Genomic DNA, 21,097 nt, shown 5'->3' with positions numbered 1-21,097 from the left:
GCAGTGTTTCTCAGCCACTGGGGGCTGTCGTTGGTGGGCTGCAAGATACTTTTGTCCGTAATGGGTTGCCGCTCTGACCATTGTGCTCATTCCAACCCCTCTCTGATGACTGAGCTCGATTCATCAAGGGGGACCCCCCCACACATGGGAATATGTTGAGACACACTGATCTAGAGCACACAGTAACAACACGAACCCGCTGTTCCCAGCCACACAATAAGGGTTACCTGTGTACCTAAAGGGGCCGCCTGAAGAAGTTCTCTGAGAAGGCCTCACTTGGTGACCTCTGCCTGTCTGGGTGGCCATGCTGGCTCCAGGAGTTCACTTTCACACCATCTTTGGCAGCCCTTCTCAGGTTCTGTGACCCTCTGATCATATCCAGGATCTTCACAGGGAAACGTTTACATGGCGAACAAGCCAGTGGAGAAATAAAGAGGAGAGTTAGCTGAAAGGATTTAGGCCAAAATCAACAAGTCATCCAAGTACAGAGGGACTGGAAACAAGTGAACTGTCATGCAAACCCTTTAGAAACGAGAAAGAAAAGGAGCTGTGAGTCAACCGAAATGACGCCCAACCAGTAAAGCCATCCAGCGTCTTCACACTGAGCCTCACTGACGTTTCACACGTAATACCTGTGACAATCCCTCAAGAGAAGGCCAGCCAGACCATTGACGTTGTTACCTCCATCTTCTGACGTAAATCCAGGGGCACACGTCTGGTGTTGTTTTTTTTTTTTTTTGTTTTAAAAAAAAAAAAGGGCACAATGGAGCACAAGACCCTCCGGCAGTTTCCACTCCAGTGTCTCCAACAATCAACAACCAGGAGAGCGAGAAATACTGTAAGCGACATAGGCAGAGTCAAAACTAAGGAAGCCAGCAGAGGGCGCTGTTAGATTAAAAAGAGAGTCACTTTGCCTTAGGTGTGCAGTTAAAGGCCTCAATAGCTGAGTATCAATAATTCAAAAAGGCGCAGGCAGTGGTGAGCCGGAAAATAAAACGGCCTGTCGTCTTATTAAGAATTTCACCCTGGATTAGCGAGGCTAACTGTGTGAGTGTCCTTAGCATTCCTGTATCTATTTTTTAGTCAAAAACAGAAAGTCTGTCCACATACCAAAATGGGTCAGCATTTAGACCCATCAGTCAACCTAATCTAAACGTCTTTGGGATGTGGGATAAAGTCCACAAGTGCACAGGAGAAACATGCAAACAACATGCAGACAGTGCTGAGTCTGGGATGTGAAACCGCCATGTCAGCGTGTACCTGGACCAGTCCCCTTACATGCTCACAGTCTTCAGATGAGCCAGAGCAGGGGTTCTCAAGCTTCCTGGAGTGAGGACCCTCATTAGAAAATCAATACTTTACTGAGACCCAGGGAGACGATTATCATCATAACGACAGCAGAGTCTTAAAAAGACAACTAACAATGGCCATAGCATAAATTAAAGTTAGTGTTTTTGTTTAATTTCAGCCACATTTCTCACATGAAAATTACTGAAAGAGATAAGTGGGAAACTAACGGATTGCTAAAAGAATACTCCATCCATCCATTTTCTAAACCTGCCTATTCTGAGCAGACTTGCTTGGCAGTTGGAGCCTATCCCAGCAAGCATTGGGCAGAAGACAGGAGCATGCCCTGGACACGGGGTCAGGCCTTCGTAGAGCAAACACGCACCACACACACACTAGGGCCACTTTAGCATCAGCATTCTGCCTAGTCGGTCCGTCTTTGGACTGTGGGAGGAAGCCCATGTGGACACGGAGAGAACATGCTAACTCCGCACAGGGAGCTCCAGAGAGTTGAGCCTAAAACAATTCTGATCATTAAAGACAGACGTAGATTCCTGAGGTGTATCACCATCAGTGGAAAGAGGTGTGGTGCGAGGATGTGATGGTTTTTGTCAGAACTGAATGAAAAGTCACTTAACTTAGTCAGCTGACTCATGGCGATAGTCAAGGAAAGAAGTTGTTCAAAAATGAAGCAATTGATGCAGCTTATTTAACTTGACTTTTATAATATATATTTTAAAGAACTGTAGTGGGGTGAGTGATAAGGCGGAGCAGGTCCCAAATTAGTTGCAGTGCCATCCTGGGCAAACCCCGTTTAATGTGAGCAAAAATGCAAAATGAACTTAAAACAAAGCAAAAAAATAATGGCTCTCTAGTGGCGTTCCTAGGTAGGGCGGGTCTGGAGTCGTTCCTGGTAGTCAGGTTCACAGGTCCAAAGGAGATGCTACTTTCTGAGGAAGTCTTCATTTTAAATCAGCCAGACCTGAAGAGCAGTGGCTTCTCTGGCTCTGCTGGCCTCAATGGGCAGTTTCTCGGTGCCTTAAAGGATAAACTTGACAAGACTGTTCGTGACAGTGCCCCCTCTCAGACCCAGGGTGGTATCACATACCTTAGGTGGGCCAGGAAGGTGACCCTCTGGTGTATATGCGTGACAGAATGTATTTCAGATAAGCTCATACATTCGCCAGTTTCCATCTAACATATCAATTAGTACAGTGGTTGAAACTGTGGGGCTCGAATGTTGCTATATGTGGTGTAATTTCGCTATTCGTAGGAAAAATGTAAACTTGTAGCAGTGTATCAGCAGCAAAAAATATAGGAATAAATTTTATTAGGGTTTCAAAAAAACGTTAGGGGGGCACGATTAAAACTGTTATGAAAACAAATACTTAAAGGTTGAGAAACGCTGAATTAGTAAGTCATTTTGTAACTCGCTTAGTCCTGAACAGGGTCGTGGGGGGTGCTGATGTCTATCCCAACTCGCAGAGGGCACAAGGCAGGAAGAAACCCTGGACAGGGTGGCAGTCTATTACAGGGTGACAATTTAATTAACTGAATAAAAAAAATGCATACAGTAAAACCTCGATAATCTGTCAGGGCTCAGGACCGAGACTGTGATGGATAAAAGAAAAGACAGATAACAGAACAGCTACTATAAAAATGATATATGGTAGATAAGTAAAGTGAATAGTCGTATTTATTTACAAAAACAAATTATATTAACAAAATTAATTAACTCATATAATATTGTAATGACCAGGATAATAAGCAAATACAACTCAGAGGTACTGGAGTTTTCTACGTTTTCCATGGAGTCTTCATTCTATAACAAACGGTGCCCTGTCTTATACTCTGTTATCTGGGTTACAGAGCACATCTCCAAAACAATCACCACTCACGTTCTGTCTTTTTCTATACTTATTGTTTGCTGACTCCCTACTTAAAATTTCCTACCGCCACACCCTCCTTTTCCTCCTAACTTCTCCTGTCACTCATTTCCTAAGAGGCAAGTCCGTCCCTCACAGAACTGAAGTCCTTCACCCAGTCCTATCACTCATACGGCACTCCGCCCTTTCTGCTCCTGCACAGCACATCACAAGCTGCCTGCACGTCACAATATATTAATAAAACATAATATAACAGAATTTAAAAAGAAAATTAGAATACAGAATAACATTACCGTCAGTGGTTTCCATTTTCAACACGATTTTCAACTTTGTTGGCATCACACTTCATATCGTCCACTGTTGCTCTTCCTACTCTGTCAATTGAGCAATACGTGAAGCACTTTCACTGTTTCATAAACGTTCAGTTTTTTCTGACAATTCCAACACAAAACACATATATTTATTGGCCATAACAATGTATAGTAGATTAATTATAGCAAAAGAGAAAAGCTATGAAACGCTATTAAAACTGAAGGTAGGTAACTGACACTGTGATTTGAAAATGTGGCCTGACACGTGATGCTGGGGTGGAACACTACACGCTACGCAAGGGAGAGTTGGTCCAACGTGCAGAGCTCGCAGCGCACCGTACTGCAGTAGTAATACAGTGACAGGCAGGCGCTGGAGTGCCTCATTTTTTTGCCCTGATGGTTAACGGAGACTGACGCTTAATCAAGTGACGGATTATCGTGGCTTTTGTTTTTACATGGGTGATCAAATAAATACATTTACCCAAATAATCTGGAGAACAGTCCAGTTTGAAATGTTTTCCTCTGACACTGTGCTGAATGTCTAGTGATGTCTCACCATGTTCATATTTTCCGGTGTTTTCCATCTTCTCAGTGGTCTAACAAACACCTCCTTCACACTACCAGTTGAAGGCCATTTATTGAAGCTTTAAAATAGTGCAGTTCTTCCTTATGTGACATGTTAAACTTTATGCAAAATCTTCTTTGCAGCTCTGTTACAGATTTAGATTTAATGCATGTCATAACAGCGAACATACAAAAGTTACCGTCCGCCTTGCAGGAACTTTATTCAGGAACCAGGACCATTTTAGAAACTCAGGAACCTTGGGCCATGTGTAGATCCTGGGAGACAGTTTCTGATATGTACTTTTTGTTCAACCACAAACTGTTGCTGGGGTGCAATGAATTGATTGGTTGACCACAAGCACTGGTGCCATCTTACAAATGGCTTAGTAGTTTGGACCTTGGAGAGTGAAGATGGAGCACCGGACTTCACACCGTTATCACTCTTCATAGCTACTTCCCTGGTGGGCCACACCATGCACAACATTGAAGGAACTGGGGGGTGGGGGGGGTCCTCCATAAAGTTCCAATGGCACAACACTCCGCACAACTCTTCCTTCCATGTCACATATTTCCATAAAGTTTTTCAATTTAATGCCATTTTGGGACGTTTGACAACTGCTATATTGTTTTTGTGTTGACCCAGAGGTTGCATGTTTACACTTCCAGGTTTAAATGTATAAAGTTCTTCTCAATTTGGCCGTTCACTATCCCAGTTTGTGGAGAAAAGGTTGTTCTAGGTTGTTTCTGATCCTTTTTTCTGATTCATCCTCTTTGATTTTTGATCAGCATTTGGTTGATTTTATTTAACCTCCGGTTATTTTTCATAGTTTACTCCTCAGGTAAATAATTAACAAAGAAATACTGAGTTGTGTGCCTTATTGCGCTGCTGCCTCACAGTAAGGGGACTTATGTCAGTGTGCCGGGTCCTTCTTGTGTGGAGTTTGCATGTTCTCATTGTGCCTGTGTGGGTTTCCTCCTGGTCCTCTGACTTCCCTCCTCTGCCCAAAGACATGCAAGTTATGTGAATTGGTGATGCTAAATTGGCCCTAGTGGGGAGTGTGTGTGTGTGTGTTCACCCTACGATGGACTGGCCCCTTGTCCAGGGTTTGTTCCTGCCTTTCACCCTTTGCTAGCCGGGATGGGCTTCAGCACAACGACCCTGGTCTGAATTAAGCGAGTTAGATAATGATATGACATGACACTGACCTGCAGAATTCCACAGTGGCACAACGTTTCCTGAAGAAGGCCCAAGGTTAGGCCAGCCTCGACACAGACGACAGATGACAATGTTTCCACTGTAGAGGGAATTGTAATGGAGAATCAAAAAAGAAATGATCTGTGTGATAACAGACACCATAGTAATTAGTTATTAGTCACCACACCTCTGCATAAACAGATAAACATGTTGGATGCCCAGAATGTTGACTCCTGAAATGAAACCTCACCATATCCCATTTTAAGAAGTGTTACTGGTGATGAAACTGGGGCAGATCACCATGAACAAGACAATGGAAGAAGCCTGGGGATCCTCTAACACTAAAACGGTCTGTACGTCTAAGCCTGTTGTGAAAGGGTACAGCCCGGACACAGACAGGAGGACACGGTTGTAGCCATCACCACACGTTTATTCACACTATATTATTTACAAGTCACTATGTGCACCGCCACCAATCACCCCCCACAGTCTCTCAACAGTCCTGGCCTCTCTCTACGCCAGCTCTCTTTCCTTCTCACACTCTTCAGGCCTCTCCTTGTCCACCTCCTCACCCGACTCCAGCCTTGATTGTCGGGAGGTGGACCCTTTTATAGGCAGCCGAATGCCGACCACACCCAGCCACCTGTGACACTGTGCTGACAAGATCACGTGCAAAATGAATTATGACATTAAGGGTGTAGTCCATATTGTTCATAGGCCTCCAAAAGCCCACATAACTGGTCAGTAATAAAATGATTTGCTTTGGCATTTGGCACAATCAATTAAGGAAAAGGGTGCAAGGAAAGTCATTGAACATCCTCTTCTGCTTCAGCACAACATCCCCACCTGGTGTGACTACCAACTATTCTCCAGACTGAAGGGCCACCTCCGTGGAGCACACCATGCCACCGTGCCAATGATGAAGACCTCAACTCAGCCACAGAAGAGACAGCGTGTTTTATCTGACTGGCACAGAAAAGCTTTGTGAACAAGTGCATTTGTGTTACTGGGGATTATGCTGAGAAAATAAAACCAGTGTGATTTCCTGAAGGTTCTCTTAGTGGGTCCGGCTCCAGTGTTTTTGACCTTCCCTTGAATAACGTACAGAATGACTCAATTCTATATAGTGCCCTTCTAAACCTTGCACATATTTTTGATCTCTAAGTAATAACTAATTTCTAAAAACATATGGCATGCATATTCTCAACATCTCTAAACCAACATAACGTGAAGGGACGTATAGCAACATAAGTTAACTGTGTGTGAATGGCAGACTGAAGTACTGGCAACTGCTGTCCAAAAAGGGAGCAAAAAAATGAATAAATAAATAACTGAATAAATGAATAGATAATGTACACAGAGGGGAGTTACTGTCTCAAGTGGAGGAGCTTAGACACCTTGGAGTCTTGTTCACAAGTGTGCGGTGTGGACATTTGGAAGGTCACTCATCTCATCTAGAAAGTGTTGGAATGTCAGCCAGGTCACCACTTTTAATCCAGGATAATAACGATAAACAAAAAGAACACTCAATGGCGTATAAACAGTGAGAAATTGTGTCAGACTAACTAGTCTTCTTGTAACAGAAGTCAATCGAGTCATCTTCGGGAGTTCTGTACTACTCACAATGAGGGTCCGATCTGAGACGCCATTCTCGTGGACACCCGTTCTTTTATAATCCTAGAGGCAGAGTCAGCTGGCCACAGTGAACGTCTTCTCACTGCTTTTGGATGACAGAAGAGTCAAGAATGTTAGCGACTGCACCCCCTCTTGCATTGGGGTGGTAGGGCTTGCCTCTGATAAACCTGGAAGGTGGTCCTCTGACATGAAAGGGATGGTGAGATCAACAGACGGATCAGGGCAGCGAGCGCAGTGGTGCAGTCGGTATACCGATCCATAATGGTGAAGAAGGAGCTACGTCAGAGGGCATAGTTCTCAGATTATCAGTCGCTCTACGTCAGTACCCTCATTTATTATCAAGAGTGTTGGGTATTCACTGAAAGGACGAGATTGTGGATACAATGTGAATTGTGAATTTCCCCTTGGGATTAATAAAGTATCTATCTATCTATCTATCTATCTATCTATCTATCTATCTATCTATCTATCTATCTATCTATCTATCTATCTATCTATCTATCTATCTATCTATCTATCTATCCCTTAGAGACTGGGTGAGGAGTGCCAACATCCAGGAGGGCCTCGGAATAGAACCACTGATCCATGGGCATTGAGAGGAGCCAGTTGAGGTGGTTTGGGCATCTGATACGGATGCCACCCTTGGAAGTTTTACAGGCATGACCAGCTAGGAGGAGACCCTGGAGAGAACCCAGAGCTTGCTGGGAAGATTACATCCCCCAGATGGCCATGGGATCCCACAGCATGAGATGACAAGTGTGGCTGGGGAAAGAGACGTCTGGTCCTCACCGCTAAGACTGTTGCCCGCACAATCCAGTCTTGAATGAATAAATGAATGTACAGTGGTGTGAAAAACTATTTGCCCCCTTCCTGATTTCTTATTCTTTTGCATGTTTGTCACACAAAATGTTTCTGATCATCAAACACATTTAACCATTAGTCAAATATAACACAAGTAAACACAAAATGCAGTTTGTAAATGGTGGTTTTTATTATTTAGGGAGAAAAAAAAAATCCAAACCTACATGGCCCTGTGTGAAAAAGTAATTGCCCCCTGAACCTAATAACTGGTTGGGCCACCCTTAGCAGCAATATCTGCAATCAAGCGTTTGCGATAACTTGCAATGAGTCTTTTACAGCGCTCTGGAGGAATTTTGGCCCACTCATCTTTGCAAAATTGTTGTAATTCAGCTTTATTTGAGGGTTTTCTAGCATGAACCGCCTTTTTAAGGTCATGCCATAGCATCTCAATTGGATTCAGGTCAGGACTTTGACTAGGCCACTCCAAAGTCTTCATTTTGTTTTTCTTCAGTCATTCAGAGGTGGATTTGCTGGTGTGTTTTGGGTCATTGTCCTGTTGCAGCACCCAAGATCGCTTCAGCTTGAGTTGACGAACAGATGGCCGGACATTCTCCTTCAGGATTTTTTGGTAGACAGTAGAATTCATGGTTCCATCTATCACAGCAAGCCTTCCAGGTCCTGAAGCAGCAAAACAACCCCAGACCATCACACTACCACCACCATATTTTACTGTTGGTATGATGTTCTTTTTCTGAAATGCTGTGTTCCTTTTACGCCAGATGTAACGGGACATTTGCCTTCCAAAAAGTTCAACTTTTGTCTCATCGGTCCACAAGGTATTTTCCCAAAAGTCTTGGCAATCATTGAGATGTTTCTTAGCAAAATTGAGACGAGCCCTAATGTTCTTTTTGCTTAACAGTGGTTTGCGTCTTGGACATCTGCCATGCAGGCCGTTTTTTCCCAGTCTCTTTCTTATGGTAGAGTCATGAACACTGACCTTAATTGAGGCAAGTGAGGCCTGCAGTTCTCTAGACGTTGTCCTGGGGTCTTTTGTGACCTCTCGGATGAGTCGTCTCTGCGCTCTTGGGGTAATTTTGGTCGGCCGGCCACTCCTGGGAAGGTTCACCACTGTTCCATGTTTTTGCCATTTGTGGATAATGGTTCTCACTGTGGTTCGCTGGAGTCCCAAAGCTTTAGAAATGGCTTTATAACCTTTACCAGACTGATAGATCTCAATTACTTCTGTTCTCATTTGTTCCTGAATTTCTTTGGATCTTGGCATGATGTCTAGCTTTTGAGGTGCTTTTGGTCTACTTCTCTGTGTCAGGCAGCTCCTATTTAAGTGATTTCTTGATTGAAACAGGTGTGGCAGTAATCAGGCCTGGGGGTGGCTACGGAAATTGAACTCAGTTGTGATACACCACAGTTAGGTTATTTTTTAACAAGGGGGCAATTACTTTTTCACACAGGGCCATGTAGGTTTGGATTTTTTTTCTCCCTAAATAATAAAAACCATCATTTAAAAACTGCATTTTGTGTTTACTTGTGTTATATTTGACTAATGGTTAAATGTGTTTGATGATCAGAAACATTTTGTGTGACAAACATGCAAAAGAATAAGAAATCAGGAAGGGGGCAAATAGTTTTTCACACCACTGTATAAAGGTACAGAGTTAATCAGTTAACAGTTAAGGCAATACGGCTGGTCTACTTTACCGTCAGTTTTTGATAGGAAAAGCTTCTTATGCCAATTAAATAAAAAGGCTTTGGTTTTTTTTCCTTAAATAAATAATCATTTTAAAAGACATAAATGATAAGAAAAAATATTATTCATGTTTAATAGAGTTGCCTTCACAATAAGATGCCCTCCCACTGAAAAACCAAGCAGTATGCAGAACTGGTAAAGCAGAGACTGGAAAGATGGGCACCTACCAAAGACAAGGCTAGCAAACCTGCCTGGCTGGTGAGGGAGAGCCACACAAAGAAAATGGTGCCCTTTCTTTTCTTCTCAATCCTGGCTCCCTTCGGCTTCGACATTTACGTGCGTGTCTTGCTTCTCTGAGGTATCTCCCAGCACTTGTGCTGCCCGGCTCTAATTTCAGCAGTTCTGCAGTCTCTGCCGCGTCTCACTCGAGGTGCCGATCAAACTCTGAGGACCTGTGTGGACACAATGTGATACCTCCCCTGCCGCCAGAGTGCATGTAGAGTTACTTTGGCAGAGCCGCCATTTCCCAGGGTCCCAATATTATCACAGTGCACTTAAATGTAGCTGTACATCTAATTAGAGCATCACAATCATCGTTGTTTATTGCAGTTATAATGATGACTATTACCATTATATTCACAAGGTTAAGGCTGAATGACAACTACTGTCCTAAAGGATCTGTAAGACGTTATCACCTTTCTGTATCGCAAACTCATGTCTAACACACGTTAACCAGGCCAGTCACAAAACAAATGCAACCATCACATTCACTTCATGTCATGCCATTTTGTAGTGAACTCCATGTAAAGGATAACTGCTTACCAATCTGTAAAATGACAGTCCCGGCAACTCTGGGTCAGTAGTGCAGGAGAATGAACTTAATGATTTACAGTTCAACTGCTTGGCCACCAGGGGGCCACACTGACCAGCACATGCTATTATTTCCCCTCCTGTAGTTTGGAAAAAAACAAAAATGGAAAGAAGGGGCTGTTGAATAGTCAACTCATTTCCAAACTGTGTCCAAGGACATAAAAATAAACGCCCTGTATTTGAGTGCAGTACGTAGCCATCTTCCTGCATCCACCTCACTCTGCCCGTATCCCTCCCAGCTCCAGACTCAGTAGTCTGTCGGCACATTAAAGGCGCCCTTGTATCTACACTGATTCACCTTGTAAGGTTTTATGACATTACCTCGACCACCTTTCACTGTGTCCTGTCGAATAACTAATCCTAATCCCACACTGAAGGGATGCAGCTCCGTCAATCTTACCTCAAAGTCCTGCATTCACACTAGTAGCTCATCTCGGGTCTTTTTTAGGGATTTTTCATTGTTATTTGTTATTTCATTCAATAATTCATTTTTTATTCATTCAGTCATCCATTCTATGAAGGGAATGCATACATTTGATGCCATCACTTGCTAGAAAATAAATGAGTCATTAAAGACATGACGGTACAACGGTAACATTTTATGCTATGAATTGTAAATGCATGGATTGTCAGCTGTGTGTTCTCCTCGAAGTCTGAAACTCCAAATGGCCAGTGACTGACCAAAGCTTTGTACTTGGTTGCTGTCTTGCTTGATTTCGGTATCTTTCCCATCTTGCGGGCCATCACACTGCAGTAGTTGAGGAGATGTGCTTTCTTGAATATGCTCCTCTTTCTAGTTGCCTTTGCATCACCTGTCCAGAGGAGTGTCTGTTTGGGTTGAACTTTCACACATCTGTGCATTCGAGATAAAGACAGCAGTGATGGTGAAGCCAAGCCGGACCAATCCCCACCACTGAGTCACTCCACTACAATTGCAGTATGCTTGTATATTAGGAAATCACTCTCTACAGAAATGAGATATGGAAAATAAAGCTTGTTAGCAGTTAGCCTTAATTCATACCTCTATGCAACTTCTCTCATCTTCAAAAACACTTTTTCTGGTGAGGGTCACAGTGGCAGCAGGCCAAGCAGGTCAGCCCAGACTTCCCTGTCCCCAGCTACAGATTCCAACTCTTCCTAGGCATTCCCAAGCCAGCTGAGACATCTAATCCCTCCATCATGTCTTGGGTCTGCCACAGGGTCTTCACCAGTGAGATGTGCTCGGAGTAGCTCTAGGAGGAGCCGCCCACCTGGGGCCATCCAAACAACATGCCCATGACACCTCAATGACTCTATTTTGAGGGTCTTCTGAATCGCTGAGCTTCTCACCCTGTCATAGAGTGTCAGCACAGCCACCCTGTGAAGAAACCTCATTTTTGCAATTGAACTCATAATCTCATCCACATCTCATCACCCACAGCTCATGGCCACAGGTGAGGACAGGAATAAGCTGAGAGTCTTGTCTTTAGACTCGGCTCCCACTTCATCCACCACAGAACAGCTGTTGCCGCTCCAATCAGCTTATCGATCTCACGTTTCACTTTTCCATCACTTGTGAACCAAATCCCAAGATACTTGAATTCCTCCATAAAAAAATGTTATTCCCCCTCAACCTGAAGAGAGCAACCCAGTCTTTTCAAGAGAGAGAACCATGACCTCAGACTTGGAGGTGCTGATCCTCATCTCAGTAGTATACCACTCAAGCATGTGCCAAAAGTCACAGTCAGATGAGGCCAAGAGGACAACACTATCTGTTACCCGTAACCCCCCCCAAATGGGCATCCTCAGCTAATGTTAACGACACACAGCCTTGAGGGAGCCTGACACCCACAGGGAAGCACCACGTAATGGTGGGGCCTGTGCACCTTGGAGATGCTCAGGGCTTGGCTTTGGTGAACAGGCTGGGGCTGAAAGGTCAGACAAAGAACGATTCACAACAACCCTCATGATGGTACAAATTAAAAAACAGTGTACCCTATGTAGGATAGAGTTACTGGGACTTTCTCCTGGTGGCATTCACCGGCAAGTGCTTGATGGTCAGGCAACCCACATAACACAGATGAGTTCAGCCTGAAACTACGATAAGTAGCCATCTTGTGGGCTCACCAACTGCAAGATGAAGAGTCAGGGTTTGGTGCAAAAAGTGGAAAAGTCCTGGGGCCTCATGCAGAATGTCATGCATAGAATTCACACTAAAACATGACGTACGGACAAAAGCGGAAATGTGCATACGCACAACAAAATCCAGATGCATAAATCTGTGCGAATGCCAACTTCCACGTTCTACGGCTCCATAAATCCTGGTCAGCATGAAAAGTAACACACATGCCTGCTGCCACTCCCAAACTCCTCCCAGAATTACGCCTCTTTGAATATGCAAATCAATATAACTATCCCTTAAGGTCAGCGTTCTGTGAAAAGACAAAGGCAAAAGCACGGGGGAAATGGAAGAATTTCAGCGAATACCAAGTGGAGGCAAGGAAAAACATACTATTTGTTGGTTTAAACAGTGGTATAAACAAGAAAAGGAAGTTGATCGAGTGACAGAGTGTTGGAGAAACTGGAAAGCACAATTCCATAAAGTCACGCAGTGGCCAAAATAAAAAAGAAGTTGTCAGATATCAAAGTCGCCAGGAAAAGGAAAGTCGCTGCCCACCGTCTGAGTGTCATATGAAAGCTTATTAGGGAACAGAGGAAAAAAAGACACACAGTGGGAAAAAAGCGTGAAATGTCAACTTTAATCTCGAAATTTCCACTTAACCACATAGTTTATTTTGTCATTAAAGTAGAACATCATAAACTTCATCTTAAAATCATTTAATTTACTAGTTTCTCAAATCCCATCGTAATTAAAGTAGCACGTTAAATGCTTTGTTTTGTATTTGTTCTTCTATGTGCTCTATGTGTGTGAATCACTACATTCTTCTTAAGCGGGCTTTCTCTTCCTCCGACAGGACACAGAATTCATTACATTCATGATATTACAGCTCTCTGAATAATTTAAATACTGAAATGTGTACTTGGTATCATTTTCATGATGATAGGAATTAAAGCATGTTATTAATTATGGGAACACGGTGGCGCAGTGATAGTGACAAGCTGGCGCCTTGTCCAGAGATTGTTCCTGCCTCATGCAAGATGCTTGCTGCGCCGTGCGCGACCTTCGATGAAATACTTTATTGTAGAAGTACTGTCTCTTTCAAACATACTAACCCCCAATTCCCGTCCTTACTTTTCTTTCTCCAAATACCCAATCGCCACACAATCAGCTCTGTAATAGACATTAAGCCATCTGTAAGCTGAGAACGCCGATTCTTCAAAACTTTTAATGAACATTGAAATATCTTCGTAGTACATGTTTAATTATTCTATCCATCTATCCTTCCAGTGTTGCTCAAGCCTCAGCAAGAATACAGCACGAGGCAGGAACAATCTGTGAATGGAGCGCCAGCTCCTTGCTAGTGCTGCGACACTGTGTCCTCACATGTTTAATTATTAACAATATAGATTATTTAAATGAAGTTAAAATTTAATCTGTATAATGTAAAAGACATATTTTGCTGCATTTCATCTTAAAAATGATATAATCATCATATGTAAATATGTGCTTTATAAAGTGGCGCAGGTTGTGCAATATTATAACTGTATTGCAAGTTTACATGGAAGTGATTGTACTTATAAGTACAAACAGTTCTATAAGGAACACTTGATGGACTGATTGAGTGCATTTATAGTTCTTGGGATGAAACTGTTTCTGAACTGTGAGGTCCGTACAGGAAAGGCTCTGAAGCGTTTGCTGTATGACCGCAGTTCAAATAGACTGTATGCATGGCTGAGGCAGCGTGTGCTTGATGCTGTATACCGATAATTCTCTTTCCGATCAGCTGCTGTTGAGCTGTGATTCCACACTAAGATATAGTGATATAAATACTCTGAGTGGTGCAGTGAGAGTAACAACACTAAAGCAGCTACGGTATTTGGAATAGTTTGGCCATTCCGTGGACCATTATATTGTTACAGGTTAATTTCAATCAGATGCCTTAAACTAATAAACAATATGCAGTTAATTTCAGTATATATGATAAAGCCGAGTCAGGGATATGGATCTAAAAAAGAAAGGGAAACCACACTGGAACAAAAGCACTGCTTTGACGCTGGGTGCTGCCAGTTTGCAAAACCGAGTGGAGAACTTGCATATGCCAGGGATTGAGCTAGTGTGAAACTGTGTGTGGTTTTACGCCAAGTTTAAGTTTTATACATCACGATTTGAGCATGGAAACGGGAGTACGCACCGTTTATACATGAGGCCCCTGGTCAATGGGAAAAAAACACAGTACCTTGCAAGTATTAATCCTATCAACGCATTTTAATTTTCACCTATTCTGAATGTGAGAGACAACTGCAGTCCTTTACAGGATTTATGAAACTAATTGCTGGCCAAATAACCTTAGCACCTCGTGACACCCTTCAGTTTTTGTTTTTACTTTTACTATTAACAGCTCTTTTTTTTCCTTGACACTGTTTATATTTTGGCTGCATACCATGACCTGGTTTGCACTTTGCTCACTTCCTTGTTTTTGATCATAAAAAGAAAAAAATAAAAGTTGAGAAGAGGTCTTGTGTCTGGCAATTTAGATGGATTGTGTCCCACCAGCTCGTTAGACAGAAACTGCATGTTTACCTAAACAGGCTCTAAACCTATTAGAATCAAACACCCACTTGGCTGGAGAGCAATGTCTCATAAGGAAATATATATAAACAACTGGGAAAGTTTACAAAGCGTGTGCACATGGAAAGAAGTGACCTTTAATGAGGGGAGAGCTTTGTCAAAGTTGGGATCATCTTCAAAAAAAGTCCTTGACTAAGCTGCTTACCCCATTGAAATCCACTTGAGTCTGCCTTGCCGCTATTCAGAAGTTGCTCTGTGCTCTCCATCTCTCTACAGGGGTTAGCGTGTGACACACACTCCGAAATGCTTCACAGTTAAGCCCCTGCACGAGAACTCTGGGCCCAGAGGCATCTGTATTGTAGTCAGATGAATCAGTACTCCAGATCTTTTTTGGAAGAAATGGACACTGTGTGCTCCAGACCAAAGGTGAAAAGGACTTTCCAGACTGTTATCAGCACCAAGTGCAAAAGCCAGGGTCTTTCATGGTATGGGGTTGTGTCAGTCCCCTTGGCAAAGGTAATTTATACTTCTGTGATGGCAGCATTAATGCAGAAAAGTACACTGAGATTTTAGAGCAACATATGCTGCCATCAAGACGACATCTTTTCCAGGGATGTCCATGCATTTTTCAACAAGACAATACAAAACCAAATTCTGCACACATTACGAAGGCATGACTGTGGAAGAAGAGAGGTCTGGGTACTGGACCTGACTGCCTGCAGTCCTGACCTGTCCCCAGTAGAGCATGTGTGGAGAATTTTGAAACGAAAATTGCGACGATGATGACCCTGTACCATTGCACACCCTAAGATGTGTTTGCAGGGAGAACAGTACAAAGTAACACCTGAAATGCTTCATTGCTTGGTATCCTCAGTGCCTAAACATCTTTTAAGTGTTGTGAGAAGGAATGGCCACATTACAAAGTGGTCAATGCAGGCCTGAAATGCAGGAAAGGATGTATGTTAACAAATGAAATGAAGTTGACCAGACAAAGCATGAAATATCGTGGGTTCATACTGTCTGCAATGAAATAAAAGTCAAAGTAAATTTAAGAATCACTGAGGTTTTTTTTTTCATTTGCATTTTCCTTACTGTCCCGACTTTTTCTGATTTGGGGATGTAATTATTAATTGGCTGATGCTCAGTAAATTCTAGATTTTGCAGTAAGTCAGGTCCAGCAAGAGAAATATCACCTGCATGTGTGTTGCTTAAAAATTTTTATTTGATTACTGGAATGGAACATTATCCTCAAGCAGCAAGGAGACAAAGGGTAAGCATATCCAATGGAGTAAAATGTATTACGCCAAAGGAAAATTAACAAAGCTGCTATACCCACACACTCAATAGTGACGGTCGTACTCAGGCTATGTCTACTCTATTATGTTTTCCTTTAAAAATTTTAAATGAAAACAATCAACAATTTTATGGAAGTATTGTATTATCATCCATACTAAAATGACAGAAAAGGCGCATGGCGTAATCATCAGCTCACACTAGGCGTGCATGTAGCATTGGTATTCTGAAACTGGGCATTCACTGCGCAATTTTGGCATGATTTGCAGACATCGATTGGTTTTCTGAGTTGGCCTGAATTTCACTTGACCATCGTTTCACGTGCAGTATGAAAGTGGTTGCGATCGCATGATCAAAATCATTCCTGTCAGACATGCAGCATGAGTTTCTAAAAATCGTGCAAAATGCAATTTTGATGTATACAGGTAAGCAAAACAAGCACCATGGAAAGCACCATGTTTTTCCTCCGTGAAGGGTGATCAGTCAAGGAAATAAAATTTTTAACAAGAAGAATCCAATCAAGGAAGAGCAACATAATAAGTGTAAACCAATCAGTAGCGCGACGGAGTCAGTATATACCAGAAATCTTACCTTACACCCTTCCGCGAAACACAATATTGGCTTGGATACTTTCAGAAGTTTGCAAGCTAAAGGGAACTGTGGACGAAAAGCAAAAATGGAGACAAATGTTTGTGATTTTAAAGAGAAACTTAGTAATGTGGACAGGGCCTAAGCCTAGTGGCAGTTTGCCCAAGCATTTCTTATCAGAAAGCCACCAAATGAGATCTAGACATTTTGAATGGCTTTGGTCTCCATTTTAATACATCAGAAGGCAATCTCAATCAGACGTTGCTCACGCATGGCCAATCTCACAGGCTTTGTCTTTTATCGGAAATTTTTCTGAAGTCGTGTGCTTTCTTTGTTTTGTTCCACTAGGAGGTGCTCACGAAGGCCTTCAGCACTTAGGCCCTTATGGAAATATTCCGAACATTGTGGCGGAGCTGACTGGTGATAACATTCCCAAAGACTTCAGTGAAGATCAGGGCTACCCGAATCCACCCAATCCGTGTCCCTTGGGAAAAACAGGTAGTGTTTCAATTTTTTTTTCTCTGGTTAGAACTAATTAATTGAGATATCCCAGAAATAATTTTCAATACTTATTGAATACAAGTGTAAATATTAAGGGAATAATCCCATAATGGGGTTTGTGGGTATTACAGGAAAGAAAGAATGGCCCAGTATAAGGGTTATTCCTTCAGCTCATCCACTTCAAAAAGGTTCATTAGAACATCAGAACAATTTCAATGAGAAAAGGCCATTCATCCAAACAAGCTTGTCAATCCTGTGCCCTTAATTTCTCCATACAGGACCAGGGTAGGTCCTTACACTCCCTTTTAGAGAGTGGCAATGGCTGTAAGCAATGTTGGGCAGAATGTCCTTTGAGTGTGCTGAATGCCCCAGAAGAGCAGCAAAGACGGGTACTAATGGATGTGAGCATGCAAGTCCAAGGAGAGAACCCTAGAGGTGGCTGCTAGAAGTCACACACACTACATGGCCAAAGGTTTGTGAACACCTGACAATCACACCTACTGTATATGAGCTTGAGTGTTAATATGGAGTTGGTCCCCCTATAGCAGCCTACACTCCTCTTTCCCCAAGATTCTGGTGTCTATAGAATTGTTTTCTCACTCAGCCAAAACAGCATGTGTGAGGTCAGGTACTGATGCTGGAGGAGAAGACCCGGCTGTTAAAAATCATCTCAAAGGTGCTCAGTAGGTTTGAGGTCAGGGCTCTATGCAGACCATTCAAGTTCCTCCATGTCTTTATGGACCTAGCTTTGCTCACATGGACACAGTCTTTCCCAAACTATGGCCACAAAGGGGGAAGCTCACAGTTGTCTAAAATGTCTTTGTATGTTGTAGCATTAACAGGGTTCTTCGCTGGAACCAAGGCATTGAGCCCAAACCCCACCATTATCCCTCCTCCACCAACTTTACAGTAGGCACTAAGTACTCCAGAATTTAGTGTTCTCCTGGCATCCACCAAGCACAGACTGGTCCACCAGACTGCCAAATAGTGAAGCAGGATTCATCACTCTTGACTACACGTCTCCACTGCTCCAGAGCCCAGTGATGGTGTGCTTTACACCCCTTCAGCCAACACTTGGCATTACACTCAGTGACCTTAGGCCTGTGTGCAGCTGTTCGGCCATGGACAGCCATTTCAAGATGATCCTGACGCACAGCTCTTGTGCTGATGATGCTTTCAGAGGTAGTATGGACCTCTATTATGAGTGGCACCACAGACGACTGTCCATTTTTATACTGTGTGCTTGGTGGCCCCGCTCTCTAAGTTTGTGTGGTCTACCACTGTTGGCTGAGCTGTTGTTGCTCCTCAACATTTCTAATTCACAATAATGGCAGTTGCAGTAGACCAGGGCAGATCTGGCACAGTAGCAACTTCACTTACTGACTTGTGGCATCCTATGACACATTTAAAGTCCCTGAGCTTCTCTGTACGACCCATGCTACTGCCAATGGAGATATCAGAGCCATGTGTTTGATTTGATGAACCTGTTAACAATGAACTCACTCTTTTGATGGGGTGTCCACATATTTTTGGCCACATAGTGTAGTTCCAAACAGCAACTGATGTCCCTCTAAGAGTGCAGGGAGGACCTCCTTGGTAGATCTGGCCTTTTAGGGCTCAAGGATGGTTCTGGAGTGTGGGGGCACAATTGTCTACTAGATAGAGGTCTTGTCTGGTTACCTTTCTATAGTTTAGGAACCCAGAAGTTTCTGGCTGAGGTGTCTTGGGCGAAAGCCGACTGATGGAGGATCAAGCTTGCTATCATCTGTGCTGTGCTGCACTGCGGAGACCTGATGGGTGGATCTATTTATTTATTTACTGGCTGATTTTAATTCCCACTATGAGCACTTCTTTTTATGGCTTATTTATTGGATTATTTATTTATTGAAGAAGATTTGCACTGCTTTTATTTATTGGTAGCTGCCTGTTGAGGAATGAACCTGCACTGTTCACACTGAACCACCTACTTTGCTTGTTGTGTGTCCTCATTGCACTACTCCATCTTGGTCTTTGGCTAGCGATGTCCTGGGTTCAAGGTGGTAAGGCCAGCCGCAGGCAAACTGCAACTTGAACTGCAAACTGTACGTCTGTCTGGAGCATCAAGGACCGTGTGAGCAGGGGTTTGCTGATCAGTTACAAAATAGCTGCACTGTTTTAACATGTTGTGTATGTCACAATGCTTATCTAAACTTTATTTGCTGCTTGTTATGTCATGTAGTGATGCAAAAGTTAAAATGACAGAAAGATATCATAGCAGACAGAGACTCCGTAGAGATGCGTAGATTAAAGCTATATGCGGCTTGGGAATATACGTGCAAGATTCAAAATTTGTGAAATCCAAAGTGTCACCCATGAGCCATACATTCTACGGGTGGTTCTCATTTTAATACCTTCAATCTCGATCACTAAACTGGAAAGTTCAAGTTGCACACACACACAAAGGAAGCAGAGGACACTGCAGGGCCAATTGGTCCACCTCCTCAGCAGGAAACAGGCTTGCAGCATCCATATGTGGTATAGCAGGTCCACAGCTCAGATCAAAGGTCATCACCATACTCGTGGCTTAAAGAGAGGGCGTGGTGGTGCAGCTGGAGCGGTTCCCGGGTGATTCGTGATGCGGACGGTCCTCACTTTAGTGCATGGGGAGGAGTCGTCTGCATCTGTAATTGTTGCTGGGAGCTGCTGATTGCCACACCTGATCCACGTCCCCGGAGCATATAATAGAAGTGAGAGGCGGTCAAGTGGAGGAAAGAAAGAACAGAAGAGGAAAAAAGAGAGAGAAGAGAGAGAAGGAACGGAGGTTAATGGGGAAGAAGGTGGCAGGAAGGAGAGAGCGAGAGCAGGTTGGATGGTAATGCAGCTGGTAGGAGAGCCCCGGCGGAGTGTTTGGCCGACTCTCACTCTCAAAGGGGGCTGATTGAAGCGGTCACTCCGCTCCAGCTGAGCAGTTTGGAGGAGCTGGAGTGACCGGTAGTGGACTCGACTGGCTGCTGAAGGAAGCGGAGTCGTGCAGGCTTTGGGTGTGTTGAGCCCCAGTGTGAGCGCCCTGGCCGCTAGGGAAGGAACCCAATTCTCGCTCCGGCTGGAGCCCGACATAGCCAGGACTAGAAATGATGGAGCTGCATTTTACTGCTAGGCGACTCCCCTGTTGTGGGGCCCGAATGGGAGAAGCAGGGGAGCCGCCAGTAGAAGAACTCACCTGTCTTTAGTTTTAAAAAGACTGCCTCCAGCCATTGTTTTTAACCTCGTTGTTTTAAAGGATTTTTTTTTCTATTGTGTTTTAACCTCCACCAGTTCACTCGTTTTTATTGGATTATTTATTTAATGACCTTTGAGAGACACTGCACTTATTTCTTTGAACACTGCTTTGATTTTGTTGATTTTTTTAAATAAAAGCACTTTGCACTTTTTGAACCACCCCCTTGCTTCATTGTTGTGCCTCACTGTCCAGCTCATCGGTGACATTACCGACAGTGTCAGGTTCGAGAGCTCCCAGAAGCTGGATGGGAGCATGGAGCAGAACCCGCATCGTCACACCATATGACAGAAAGCCATATTTTTCCTAGATAAGAAATTGCATTGCTGGAAAGATTGAACGATACACTTAGAAGGCAAAGCTGAATATTTCTGTAAATTAAATTACTGAGGTAAGCATTTTACTTATTTGTGCTGTTAATACAGCAGTGTTGGTTGCTGGGACGTGCTATCCCGGGTGTATTCCTGGTTTGCCCTTGGAATTTGACAGGTTGTAGTATACTGGTAGGATGTCCCTTCCTGCGCCGTGTCTGGCGT

At 43.3% G+C, this 21,097-nt stretch overlaps 1 protein-coding gene across 1 annotated transcript in view; it reads left to right on the top strand.

Moving 5' to 3' along the window:
• The window catches only part of LOC114666980 (neuroendocrine protein 7B2), a 68,713-nt gene that overhangs the window by 10,603 nt on the left and 37,013 nt on the right, over window positions 1-21,097 (top strand). The window contains exon 3 of the mRNA XM_028822037.2: window positions 17,153-17,302. Coding sequence (XP_028677870.1) covers window positions 17,153-17,302 — 150 coding nt within the window. The remainder of the gene's footprint in view (window positions 1-17,152; window positions 17,303-21,097) is intronic.

Source organism: Erpetoichthys calabaricus, chromosome 16 (genome assembly GCF_900747795.2).
Source record: "Erpetoichthys calabaricus chromosome 16, fErpCal1.3, whole genome shotgun sequence".
NCBI lineage: Eukaryota > Metazoa > Chordata > Cladistia > Polypteriformes > Polypteridae > Erpetoichthys > Erpetoichthys calabaricus.
Note: the sequence above shows the minus strand (reverse complement) of the source record. Positions and strands in the feature narration are given on the sequence as shown.